Source organism: Mustela erminea, chromosome 1 (assembly GCF_009829155.1).
Source record: "Mustela erminea isolate mMusErm1 chromosome 1, mMusErm1.Pri, whole genome shotgun sequence".
NCBI lineage: Eukaryota > Metazoa > Chordata > Mammalia > Carnivora > Mustelidae > Mustela > Mustela erminea.
Window position 1 is genome coordinate 21,331,369 of NC_045614.1, and position 13,581 is coordinate 21,344,949.

The 13,581-nt window shown below is 56.2% G+C and overlaps 2 protein-coding genes across 2 annotated transcripts; both read right to left on the minus strand.

Annotated features, from left to right (window-relative positions):
* Window positions 1–2,167: 2,167 nt before the first annotated feature.
* On the minus strand, window positions 2,168–4,568 carry RPL29 (ribosomal protein L29). The gene is made up of 4 exons (XM_032321348.1): window positions 4,460–4,568; window positions 4,004–4,048; window positions 3,643–3,707; window positions 2,168–2,676 (listed from the first exon to the last, which is right to left on the minus strand). Exons 2-4 carry the CDS (start codon window positions 4,038–4,040, stop codon window positions 2,287–2,289), a joined length of 492 nt encoding a protein of 163 aa, XP_032177239.1. The 5' UTR covers window positions 4,041–4,048; window positions 4,460–4,568; the 3' UTR covers window positions 2,168–2,286.
* A 3,141-nt stretch (window positions 4,569–7,709) lies between these two features.
* LOC116600595 lies at window positions 7,710–9,811 on the minus strand. The gene is made up of 3 exons (XM_032360691.1): window positions 9,640–9,811; window positions 9,045–9,123; window positions 7,710–8,396 (listed from the first exon to the last, which is right to left on the minus strand). The coding sequence occupies exons 1-3, from the start codon at window positions 9,748–9,750 to the stop codon at window positions 7,795–7,797; spliced, it is 792 nt and encodes a 263-aa protein (XP_032216582.1). The 5' UTR covers window positions 9,751–9,811; the 3' UTR covers window positions 7,710–7,794.
* Window positions 9,812–13,581: the final 3,770 nt, after the last annotated feature.

The following is a 13,581-nucleotide window of genomic DNA, read 5'->3' on the forward strand; positions in this document are numbered from 1 at the left end:
TTCATGGAGCAGGGATTCTGTTATTCTCTGGGGCCATGAGATTCCCATCTTCATTTCACAGATGGTAAAACTGTGGCTCTGGGTACTTCCCTATGACCCCATGCTGCTCTGTGCCCTACAGCACACTCATCCACTACCACCCAGCCATGTCTGTGCCCAGCATCAAGGGACCATAGTTCCTGTTCTCAGTGGCCACTACACCTTTTTCTGACTTAAAAGGTCAGGGACACCATTCTAAGGAGGAAACCAAAGCATAGCCAGGGAAACACTTCTGGCTTTCTGGGAACAACTCAGGATCCTGTGACAGGACTAGAGCTGAAGGCCAGCTGAGCCCTGCCAGATGTGGGGCGAGTAGAGGGAGAGCTGAAACGCCACAACTGCTAACATTCATCAGCCCCTCAGGATGACAGCAAGGGGGTGTAGCCCCTGCTCTGGTGTTGGGAGCATGAGTCACAGAGGAGCAGGAACTCTGGTGGACCAGGTCAGTTCATCTGAGGGTCCCTACACCTCGGGCAGGGATCAGTGTGTGCTGAGTGGCCGAGTGAGGCTTTGGTATGTCAGCCCTGCTCAGTGGGGCTCCGGGCAGGACCAAGAGTCATTATGGCTCCTCTAGCTGATGTGATCCAGTCCTGTTTGGGCCTCCGCAGGCATGGGGTGAGACGGAGGGCAAGGGTTTGAAGTTCTAGTTGTGGCCAAAGGAAGTCCACAGCCGGGTTCTGTGGCCTCCGGCTGCTGCTTGTGCCAGGACAGGACTTGGGCCAGCTCCATCTGCTTTGAGCCCTCCCAGCAGCCCCTGGGGGCAGGCTTCACTGAGCCCCTGTAGAACCTCTGCTAGAATAGTTTGCCCAATGCCACATAGGTTGTAGGTAATGGGAATCAAGACTTGAGACGCAAAAACTAGGGACTTGTGCTTTCTATACAAGGGAGGTGCCATGTGGGAGCTAGAGGCTGATAGCAAGTTGGTTGTGACCTTAAGTAAGCCTAGCTGAAGCCCCTGACCTGGGTGGGGTCTGGCCTCCCTCTTCAGACTGCAGCAGGATGACAGGGGAAAGGAGTCTTCATGCCATCATGGGGACTATAACACAGGCCTTACTGGAAGCCACCCGACCTGATGACCTCAGGCTGGGCCAAACTACCTTCAGGACAGAAAACCTGATCCTGGTTCAAGACCCCACCTAACTGACACCTCTTGGTGTTGGGCAGTCGACCACCCAGAGCATGCCAGGGTGACAGTCAGGAGCTAGCAGCCCAGCCCTGACTGCGCAAACTTTCTGGGGTCCCACATGGGCTGCCTGGGTCCCAGTGCTACTTCCGTCCCAGAGCTCCGTGATCTTGAGTGTTCTTCCATATGAAACAAAGAGAATACCTACTTTAGAGCAAGAGGGATGTTACCTGTTGCCTCCATTTTTAAGATCTGGGAGTGTGTGCATGTGCAGCGGGTGGGGAGGGGCAGGGGAGAGCGCAGACCCCTTCCTGAGCAGGAGACCCAACTCGGGGCTTGATCCCAGAACCCTGAGATCATGACCTGAGCCTGAAATCAAGAGTCTGGATGCTTAACCACCTGAGCCACCCAGGTGCCCCAGGAAGTGCAACCCTTTCAGAACCCCCCCGCAAGGCCAAGGATGGTCCACATGTTACACGACAACCATACTCAGACTGCTTCTGAGGACTGCATGACCAGGAAGTGATATGCTTGGCACCTTCTAAGGAAGCCTCCACGGATGCCTAGAACTCTATACCAGTTGCTTCGCTAGCTGCTCTACTCTGCAGATGAAGCAGCTGATCCAGGGGGGACAGTCAGGTCTGGCCCAGTTGTGCTAGTTAATGCGGTGCCCCCACAGCCCTGTGTCCCAGAGGCCCCAGCACAACCCAGAGTGGTGGATGCTGACTGAGTACACTAGAACAGCCTAAGTCTGGACCGCCTCAGGCCAGAGTCCAAAACTCAGCAGGGTCCTTCTCTTTATCCCCGGGGTAAACTTTAAGGCTTACCAGGGTATTTGGGACTTCTCTTTCTCCACCAGACTGCCCAAGCCAGCAGACTATGTGCCCCAGCCTCCTTAAAGCCCTCCACCATGTCTTTCACTAGGTCCTTTTCTTGTACTCCAGGGCCCCATTTCCCCCAACTCTCACCCATACTCCAGTCCCTGGACCACAGACACAGGCCAAATGACAGATCCTGCCGCAGGTTTATTTGTACAAATAGCACAGGAGGACACCAGCCCCATGCGGATAGAAGCCCAGGGGTCATACCAGTCCTTCTGTCCTCACACTGGCAGACAGAAGACTCTACACTGGAGCCTTTGTGGGGGCCTGGGCACCTTTGGGAGTCTGAGCTGCAGCAGGAGCAGGAGCAGGAGCTGGAGCCGGAGTCGCAGCCGAAGCTTGGGCCTTGGTTTGAGCCTTGGCCTTGGACTTTGGCCGGCAGAGCCTGAGACCCTTGGCAATGCGGGCACGAGCACGTTTCCCGAGCTTGGGGTGAGCGATGTAGGCAAGTCGATTGAGCTTGCGGCTGCCGCCCTTTGGGATCTTGGGCTTGACCTCCTTGGGCTTGACGAGGGCCTTGATAGCCTCGGCACGTGCACTCATGGCCTTGGCGTTGTTGGCCTGCATCTTCTTCAGACCCTTCTTGTTGTGCTTCTTGGCAAAGCGCATGTTCCTCAGGAACTTGGGGTCTACCTGGAAGGCAAGGCAAGGTAAAGGCTCTAAGTGCATGTGGGGCCTCAAGGCACTGCCGGTGGCCCTCTCCACACCTGTACCCAGGAGACTACGGGGCTCCAGCCAAGCCCTACTGGGGGCATAGACAGCATTACGTCAAACTTAAATGCTGAGATCTACATCCCTTACAAACTACCTGTAGAGACACATGCACTAAACACCCAAGGCCAACACTCCACTCTGCTAATGCCACACACAGACCGTATTTTCAGGGCTACAAGCCCAGAGCCCAGTGAAGCTCAAATGCAAGCGCAGAGGGAAAGAACAAACACACGAAGGCTGCTGCCTCTGCCAGGCCTGCAGGGCGGAGGCTTTCCTGACACCCCTCAGGGTCACCCCCACCTCTTTAAAAGGAAGGAGTCAGTTAAGCATCAAGCCTGATCTAACAGATATATAGCAAATGAGACTGAAAAAGAGACCAAGACGGGGAAACCGAGGTCCAGAGATTTAATGGTTCATTCCACAGACCAGAGACCAAGGGGACAGGGGAGAGATAGGACCCCGTTCCGTTTAGACCCTCCAGCCTCAGCCTTCCCAATCCTTAGAACTCCTCGGCACAGCCCCCAAGCCCAGCACTGACTGGGTCCGATCAAGGCCGCAGGCTGGTAGAATGCAAGGCTCTAAGAGTTACACAGCACTTCCCTTGAAGTGCTCTGGATAAGCAAGGAAGACAGTCCAACTACCCTCAGGAGGCAGGTGACACCCGACTGGGCAGCTACCACCTGGGCTGGGAAAAGTCAAGGAAAGGTTTGTTAGTTTTGGCAGAACATGAAGTGCAGGCAAAAGCTGGCTGGAGAGAGAACCTGTGGGCTTTGGTAGTCCGGGGAAGACGAGGGACAGCTACTAATGTTGCTGCTCAGCTGGAAACAGATACAGGAGAGGCTGTGGCTGTGCAACCGGGGCCAAGCGGACACCCCTCTCACTCACCCCCTTAAGAGATTCGTATCTTTGCGACCGGGGTTTCTTGATGCCGTTTCTGTGCCATTTTCGTGCTGTGAGGGGAAGCGAAGGAATTAGACCAAACAAGATTTGCTCCAGTGAGACCAGACAACATCACAGCCGGCCAGCCTGGGGAAACCATCACTTCCCAGAGCAGGTCTCCTCGAAGTCTGCACCAGCTCTTATCCCCACTGCAAAGCCCTGGGGGCATCTCAAGAGGACCCCTGGCTTCTTCAACTGTAACCCATCCTGGCGAAAACAAAACCCACAGCGTCCCCCTGCCCTGCCCCACCACCACTCATCCTTGCCAGGGTCTGAAGGGACACCGAGGCCGGGCGGAGGAACTTACACTGGTTGTGCGTGGTGTGGTTCTTGGACTTGGCCATGTCTGCACCTGGGGGAGGAGAGTGGAGATCAGGGCTGGGGGGGTTCGCAGGGCTGGCTGGGCGCTGACCTGGAAGGACGTGAGGCCAGAAGCCAGGGCGCAGGTGCAGCACAGAGGCCTTGAATCTGCTGCCGCTTCCCACCGGCGTCCACTTACTCAGCACGACCCGACACGGTCCCGGCTTCCAGAGCTCGGCTAAGACGGCCCTGAAACCAACCCTCCCTCACCACACTGCGTTCTACCCCAAATCCGAGTTCTCCCTCTCCCATCCACTCCTCGAGAATCCACAAGGTCCACCCGCGCCCCACGCCCTCCGCTCCCCACAGTCATGCATCCGGCCTTCCTGTCCTTTCCGGTTTTGCGTCCGGCCGCCGGCTGGGAGCCGCGGATGGCTCCAGATACCGCGCGGCCAAGACTCACCGAAGCCCGCGGCTCCCGAAGCGCCTCGGGCCGGAAGAGAAAGGGAGAGAGGAAGGCCGCGGTGCAGCACGGGAATAGGGTCGTCGAGGCCGGAAGGTACTTCTGGAAAAGCTTCCCCCGGCGCTTGGAAGAAAAGTTCCGAAGCCCGGGACGGTACAAGCCGACGCAAAGGCGGTGCTACGAGCCTGGCTGTGCGCTCTTCAGGTTTTACCTACATTCATTCCTCCTGGACCAAGCTCCTGGGACCCAGTTCTCGTGAAAGGTCCCGGAGGCGAAGGGAGTCCTTGAGGGATGCGTGCTAGGCAAAGAGTGACAGACTTGTGTTCTCCCAGCCCAGGCTGCTGAGCGGAGGATGGACTGTAGGGGGCAGAGGTGAGGCAGGGGAGCTGTGACGAGGCTGGTGTCCCGCTCCACGGAGAATGAGGGAACCTGGAACCCCGCCGGGGCAGCGGGTGTGGAGGAGAGTGGATACGTATCCGGGACTTGGGGTGCAGACGATCAGGGAGAGGATGGAGGCCAGAGTGGCCCTTAAGTTTTGGGGCTTGGACATCTGGGTGAATGCTGGTACTGTTCACAGAAATGGGGAAGGTTGGGAGAACAGGGCTTTTATTGCTTTGTTTCGAGGAGGCCAGTGATCCAGATGTTTCCGTTTAGATGCATTAAATCTGAGATGCCTGTTGGACATCGAAAATGAGTTAGGCTTTGCCTCCTGACAACTCTTCTCTCTTCCCCCCACAGTTCAGTCTCCACACAGCAGTGGGGGCTGAGGGCGTTGTTAAAGACACAAAGCAGATCTTGTCATTGAAAGTCTTCAAAGGCCTCTCCTTGCTTTGGAAATAAACTCTTTACCTCCCTAAAGCCTGGCAACCCTCTCCTGATCATTCCCGTCTCTCCATCCAAACCCATGGGCTTTTTTTATTTCCTGCCAAACATGAATGCTTGTTCCTTTTTTTCTTTTTTTTAAGATTTTATTTATTTGTTTGGGAGAGAGAGATCATGAGCAGCGGGGAAGGAGTAGTGCAGGGAGCCTAATGCAGTGCGATGCTGGGGCTCCATCCCATGTCTCTGAGATCATGACCTGAGCCGGAGGCAGACGTTTAACTGACTGAGCTACCCAGGCGCCCATGAATCCTTGTTCTGACTTCAGGACCTTTACACTTGCTATTCCTCCCCCTGGACTACCTTCTCACTGCTCTTTGGATGCCTGCTTTCTTGGAGAGGCCTTTAGATAGGGCATCTAAAATAAATACACCCAGGGGCACCTAGGTGGCTCAGAGGGTTAAGTCTCCTCCTTTAGCTCAGGTCCTGGTCTCAGGGTCCTGAGATTGAGCCCAGAATCGCATCGGGCTCTCTGCTCAGCAGGGAGCCTGCTTCCCCCTCTCTCTCTTTCTGCCTCTCTGCCTACTTGTGATTTCTCTCTCTCTGCCAAATAAATAAATAAAACCTTTAAAAAAAGTCTCTTATAATAAAAAATAATGATAAAATAAAATAGATACACTCCACTCCATCTCCCCAGGTGTTTTTTGTGCTCTCATTATCTTTGCTTCCTTCACAGAATTTTCCAGACGCTAATCCTGTTCTTTATTTACTAGTGTATGTGTCCATTGGCACAAGTGCCATGAGTTCAGGACTGGTTGGGTCACTTTTCCTTTCCCCCTGCTGGGCATAGCATTGATGCAGAATAGGAACTTATTAACCACCGGCTGGATGGACAATCTTCGGCAAGGTGGATTCGTGGAGTGACAGGAGCATACTGCAGAGAGCCGGGATGTGGAAGGGGGAAGGAGGATGTGGAGGCAGGACATGGCAGTCACTCCTTACCAAAGCATTCCTGAGAAGGGGGAGAGAAATCGCAACTGTGAGTCAGGAGGATGAAAAGCAGGCTCAGATGCTGGAAGGGGACCTAGTGCCAAGAAGCAGTTGAGGCCAGAGGGAAGGTGTCTGGGGAAGCAGTCCCAAGGGCTACTGAGAACGGATGGGAGAGCCAGTGGGCAGAGGTGGGGACTGTGGGAAGTAGGGGTGGCCCCATGCCGGTGAGTCAGGACCTCAGCTCAGTGAGTGGGAGAGGTGGACGCAAAGGGTGAGACAGAGAGAAGAAGGTTTGACTGCTGCACCCTTGAGAGAGAGGACCTGGCAGGTAGGGGCCAGCAGAAGGCGCTGGAATGACTTTAGAGGAACTAGGTTGCTCCATTGTGTGGCCTTCCCGGCTGAGCCCTAGCTCCCACAGTGAGCTCCTAAAAAGTGGACAGTGACACCTGCTCGGAACTCAGTTTTGCCAGGCTGTTAGGACAGTGGCAGAGCAGGCAGTGAGCAGAGAGCCATAGTCTGACAGGGGAGGCAGATTCAGGGACAGGTGATGGCCATCCGTGAACACTGGAGCTGCTAGAGGGATTGGCCCAAGGTGGGATCCCAGCTGCTAGACAAAGGCGGAGCAGTGATGAGAGCCAGGAGCTTTGACAGTGATCTGAGGGGACTCATTCAGGGGCCAAAGGGGAACATGACCTTGGAGCCATCGGCTGCTATGCTTTTCAAGGTAAGGAAAGATGGCAGGGCCTGCCGTATATATAAGGATAGTTTCCTCTCTCTCTCTTTCCGTCCTTCCTTTTTTCCTTCCTTTCTTCCTTCCTTCCATAAAAGCTCGTTTGGGACACCTGGGTGGCTCAGTTGGTTAAGCATCTGCCTTCAGCTCAGGTCATGATGTTGGGATCCTGGGATCAAGCCCTTCGTTGGGCCCCCCGCTCAGCAGGGCAGTTTGCTTCTCCCTCTGCCTCCCCCAAAACCGTTTATGCTCTTTCACCCTCAAGCTTTCTCAAATAAATAAATAAAATCTTTAAAAATAAAAAAAAGGCTCTTTTGTAACCTGATTTTATTCATTCAATCATAATTCATGGACATCCTTCCCTGTTCATGAAAATCCCTTGTAATCCTGTTCTGTTTTACACATTTAAACACATTATTCTGGGAGCACCTGGGTGGCTCAGTCGTTAAGCATATGCCTTTGGCTCAGGTCATGATCCCGGGGTCCTGGGATTGAGCCCCGAATTGGGCTCTCTGCTCAGCGGGAAGCCTACTTCTCCTTTTCCCACTCCCCCTGCTTGTGTTCCTTCTCTCACTGTGTGTGTGTGTGTGTGTGTCAAATAAATAAATCTTTTAAAAAATGAAAATAAAAACATTATTCTGGGGGATACCTGGCTGGCTGTCGGAAGAGCATAAGACTCTTGATCTTGGGGCGGAGAGTTCAAGCCCCATGCTGGGTGGAGAGATTACTTTAAACAAACAAACAAACTCACCCCACACACATTTTCCGAAAGAGATCAGTAAACATCACTAAGATGTCAAAGGAGTCTCTGACACAAAAAAGCTGAAAAACTTAACCCTTCCTCCAGGGTCCACACACTTCTACCCTCTGCGAGTGAGCAGCTCTTGCCTCCATCCACGTGGAGGCCTGGGTCCACCTGCCATCCTCTGTAGCTTTGGGCAGAGCCACTCACTGGACGTGGCCAACTATCTGTCCACCAGGCCCCTTGCCAGTGCCTTGGGCGCAAGATGGAGAGGTGAGGCCCGAAGACCAGACAAGCCTTCCACTGGGCAGGATGTGACCCACCTGCGCCATGTGACTGGCAGTGGCAGTGTCTCGCCCAGGCCTTGTCCAGAGCTACAGCCCAACTGCAGTAAGGAGGACCCAGTGGGGCCCACTCAGCAAAGTAAGAGGGTCGGAGACATCCGGGGTTGTTTTCGCTGTGCCTAGCAAGGTCCTGGGTACAGGGAGGACCTTGGTAAATATCTGAGGAATTAAATGTACACATTTCACAAATCCACACGGATGGCAGAATCAGGAGGCAGGAAGCCAGGCAGCCTGGAGGGATTTCACAGGGATAACAGTCCGCTCTTCTACCAGGTCGGGTCTCGGCTCTCTCATCCTCAGTCTGGGTATAACCTGGGGACAAACACAATAATTGCCTCACAGGGTGACACTGGGTACTTTGAGCAAAGCACTGGACACTGCGCTGAGTATGCATTAGGTGCTTAATCGTTGTCCGTCCCACCCATGCTTTTTCTCCACAAGGCCTCTGGAGGGGGGACAAGGCTTAGGGAAAGAGTGTCAGTGGCAGCTGAGTGCTAAAATTGAGGACAGGCTCCAAGGGAGGGACAGGATGGGGGAAGTCACAGTCCTCAGGCGTCCTGGGTCCCCCCAGTCCTGCAGTTCCAGAGAGATAGGGACCTCCACTATGCCCCAATAAGAGGGACTGAGTGGATTATCAGAACCAGGATATTTTCTCTGTGGAAGACTAGCGGACAGAGAAGAGGAGCCCCCTAACCACTGGGTTGGCTTTGGATCTGCTTAGAAATACCCAAGTGCGAGGTCCCCCCGGCCCTGGGTGGCCCCAGAAGGCTGAGCTGTCACTGATGGAGGTAAATACGAGATCCACAGAAGAGGATCAATTCTGCAATCAGAATTTCCCCCAAACCACGGAGCAGTGAATTCCCTGGTACAAGAGGTGTGCCAGCAGTGCTTTACTTGCTGGGGATGGAGGAGGAAGTATGGGATAGAAGGATGGGGAATATAACCCTTAAGTTCACTTACCTCTCGGAGTCTGAGATTCAAAGCTCCTGGAGAAGGAAAGGCGATGTACAGGGTTTGACTCCAGGCCGCAGCTCAGGACCTGGCAGGAAGAGAGGACAGTTCAGATGGAGGTTTGGAGGTGCAGCCCATCCCTCAGGTCACTGGGTATGCCTTCAACAGCCCCAGGCCACTGATTTTCAGCACCCACTCCCCCCGCCCAGGAGTGTCTGGCATCTGCAGTCGGGAATGTGAGCCCGTTGTCCACACGGGGGCAGCACGGCCCCGCGGATGAAATATGCAGCGGCTGACAGGCTGGAGCTTCCCTCTCCTGGGAACCCTCTGAGCCTCCCTGATCTCTCCTCTCTCTCCCCATCCCCAGCCTATGGATCGAGGCTCTGTCTGTCCATTCTTGGCAGGTGCTTCAGGGTGGGTTGGGTCCCCGTGACTCCAAGCGCCTGGTGGTGATGGGGGTGAGGGTGGGGTGTCTTTCCCAAAGAGAGCTCAGGGCAGAGAAAGGGAAGCCTGTGGGTCCTGCCCCTGCCGGCCCACCTCAGAGTGACTGGAGGACGTGGTTTGGGCATCAGGAGGGCTTGGGTTCAAATCTGCTGCCGCTCACCAGAAAAATGCCTTCGCATCGCTCAGCCTCAGTCTCCCCATCTGTAACAGTGAGGGAGAGCCGCAGCCAGGGCTGAGCAGGGAGGAAGCCTCCCAGAGCCTGCGTGTGCATTCCCAAGACCTCACAGCAGTCTTGTGGGGAGATGAGGTTCTCATTATGGTAATTCACAGATGGGAGAGACAAGAGTCCTTGGGCATGACTTGCTAGAGGTCCCACAGCCTAATGGAGAGCTGCTGTGGTCCAGATGCCCACCAGGACCTGGAGGAGGATGGGATGGTGTGTGCCCCATGGGGCCATAGAGGGAACCCCATAACACTGACCCCCCCCCCGCCAGGATGACCTGGGAGAAGCCCATGGCCTCTACAGTCAACAGATGCCCCAAGTGGGGGTCCCTCTGGGCTAGCCCCTGCCTCCTCCCAGACCCACTCACCGAGGACAGGCCTAGAAAGGAGGGCATGTGGTGGTGGTGGCGGTGACCCCGGGAGGAGGCAGGGGTCAGTCGACCACAAGCAGGCGGGAACTGGCAGGATGTGAATAGAGGGGCGGGGTGGGGGGTGGGGACGTAGGTGCATGTGAGGGGGCTGGACAGGCCAGGACTGCACCCCCGAGTGCCTCCCCACCCCACATCCACCCCGCCCCACTCCTGCCTCTGAGGTGGAAAACACAAAACAGCCAAGGGAACTCCTTTTGAACAAAGAGGGTCTGAAAAGGAAGAATGAAGCCGGGGAGCTGGGAGGCACCCTTTCCTTTCCGTCCCCAGCAGCCTCCAGGGAGCCAGAAGCATCGTTGTCACGGCAACCACAGCCCCTCCACCTCCCCTTACCCTGTCCTGCCCGGGATGCCCACCGTCCAGGCCCAGGCTAAAGAGAGGTCGGGGGTGGGGAGCATCTTCCCGTCAGGCTGAAGGACAGAGAGGCCATGAGGGTCTCAGGAGGGTTGTACCCCATGGGGGTGGAGTGGGGGAGGTCCCTGGAGGGCTCTGGGCTTACTCTTGTCTGCTCCCCGTTGAGGGCTTCAGGAAAACCCCCTCCGAGGCCCCAGCACATCATGGATGGAATGAGGGAGAAGGAAACCCAGCCCTGTTTAGGGAGGCACAAGGGACACCAGAAAGAGCAGAGCTGGGGATCTGAGGAGGGGCACACTCAGGAAGCCTGGGGACCCTAAAGGGCAAGAAGGACTTGTGGCCATAGGCAATAAGCTTTGGTCTGAGCACTGCCCTTTCCCAGCTGTGTCACTGGGTAAACCCTTCAATTTCCCAGGGGCTGCCCCTCATTCCCCTTCTACCCTTCCTCCACGTAAAATAGGTTCAGCCACTCAGGCTGGGGGGGATGCTTGCCGTGCAGCAAAGAGAAAAGATGACCTCGGGCTCCACCCAGGAGATCTGTGGATGGACTCCAAGCTTGAAACCCCTTATGTCTGCTAGGCCAGGGCTGCGCCCATGATCACCACGAGCACCTACTGTGCACAGAGCCTGGAGGGTTGGGAGGAGAGGAAGCTGTAGGCACAGCACACCAAGATGCAGAACAGAGGGGTGTCTGGGTGGCTCAGGTCATGATCCCAGGTCCTGGGATTGAGCCCCGCATCGCATCATCGACTCTCTGCTCAGCAGGGAGCCTGCTTACCCCTTCCCCTGCCTGCCTCTCTACCTACTTGTGATGTCTCTCAATGTGTCAGATAAATAAATTAAAATCTTTTTCTTTTAAAGATTTTTATTTATTTATTCGACAGAGATCACAAGCAGGCAGAGGCAGGCAGAGAGAGAGAGAGAGGGAAGCAGGCTCCCAGCTGAGCAGAGAACCTAAAGCAGGGCTCAACCCCATGACCCTGAGATCATGACCTGAGCAGAAAGCAGAGGCTTAACCCACTGAGACACCCAGGCACCCCAATAAATAAAATCTTTAAAAAAAAAAAAGATGCAGAACAGAGGGGTCCATCCAGGCCAGGAGACTCTGGAGGTTGGTGGAGGAACCCGGACGTCTTCCTGGCAGAGGAGACAAGCTGTAGGGCTCAAAGGCAGGGAAACCAGGCAGAGGTAGGGAGGGGCTAGGGGGGGTTCTCTGGCACCAGATCCCAGCTGATCGGGGCCTCCCTGAGCTGTACCCCCAAAGCCCTGAGTCCTGGCCCACAGTGGGTATCCCTACCTTCCTGGCACACCGCCCTAAGTCCAGGGCTCCAGCAGGGAAAGGGGCCCCCGCCAGGGCCTGGAGCCAGGAGCTTCACTTCACTCTTCCTCAGTCCCCGCTGGTCCTCACCATACCCTCTGAGCGGCTTCTCTAGCTACTCCATGCTGCGGATGAGGAAACCGAGGCTGAGACAGGTGAAGTGACTTGCTCAGGGTCACCAGCTTCTTCTCCTCAGTCAAAGCCACTTCTGGAAGCTCTTCTGGGCTTGGACCCCGCTTGAGACTCTGGTGGCGGCTTGGAGAAAGGAGGGCTGTCATCTGAGGGGTGACCCTGCGGTAGAGTGGGCTCTGGAACCCGTGGCAAGCGGCCGAGAGTTGGGGGCAGCGCCTACCTTATGCCCACAGGACAACATGGGGGAGTCCTGCTTCTGTGTCGGCCCCACGCTTGTTCATTGGCTGGTCATCACATTCCGCCCCAGCCCTTCCTCTGGCGAAGGTTGGAGAGTACGACCCAGATCCCACGGGACACTTAGCAGCTGGGGGAGCTGGAGCAAATCCTGAACCCCTGTGGCTCAGTGTCCCCTTCCTGTAAGACGGGGATGAGGACACTATCTACTTGCTGGGTTGTGGTGAGGCCCCAGGGACCCGTTCCAGCCAAGCACCTACCCGTGGTCTCTGTCTGACTCAGTAGCCCTCCTGGGACCAGACCTGAAGCAGCCAGGAGGCCAGGCAGGCAGCACTGGGGTCCTTCCCTGCCCCCCCCCCAACCAATCCTCCCTGGAAACAGAGCAGCTCCCCACCCTCCAGGGGCCCTGCTCAGAGGGAGAGAGAGAGGAGAGCGGGGCTGCCCTGGGTTGCCCCCCTCACTGTAGGCAGGGATGGCAGGGCCGGGAGCTGGCAGGCTGAGCGGTGGTGGCCGTGGTGGCTGGGAGGGGCATACGGAGACCCCTGCCACTCTTGGCATCCAGGCCACAGCCCCAGGAGCCCGAGAGTGAGAGCCCAGTGGACCTGAACGGGCCTGTCTCTGTGCGGCTGCCCGCCTGGCACAGGCCTGGCAGCTCTGGTTTTAATCGTTTTCCGCCAGCAGCTCCTGGAGGTGCGGGGGCGGCTTCCCCTCCACTTGCGTCTCCTGGAGGATGAGGCTTGGCTAAAAATAACTTGAATTGCTGTGCTCCCACCCCAGCGGGAGGAGGGGCCTGGGGGCTGCGGGGGTGGGAATGTGGCAGCAGCCCTGAGAGGGGGTTCCCTGAGAGGAGATGAGAAAAGCCTTGCTGGTAGGTGGGCAGGGCTGCAGGATACTGCAGGGGACCTGGCCCTTTCTCACCTCCTTCCCCGAGGCCTGCTCCCAGGGCACACCCAGGGCACCGTGCTCGAGGAGCAGAGCTGGGGGCCGAGGCGGGCCTGACCCCTGGACTCACATCGGGGAGGTGGTGGCAGCGGCTCTTTCCAGCACACAGTCTGTGTTGGAGGATTCCCCCCACCAACACACACTTTCAGGACAGGGGTCCTTTCCACTCATTCCTGCCTAGACCGGAGCTTGGATCTAGACTCCTGTCCCCTATTTCTCCCTTCCCTGCCATGTGACACTGAGCCTCACTTGAAGACTGGGTGCGAATATGAAGCCCTTGACTCTCCCGGGCCTGCTGAGGCCTCTCCCCGTCCCATTTTCTCCATCAGTCTGGAGAGGCGGCGTTGGGCTCCCTGAGGGACCGTCCTCAGAGAGGTGAGGGCTGTGTCGTGGTCCAGCAGCCAAGTTTCTTGATACCCTGCGGTAGGGTATCAAGAATGGGGAAATTCCACCCATGAACATCTCTCAAGAG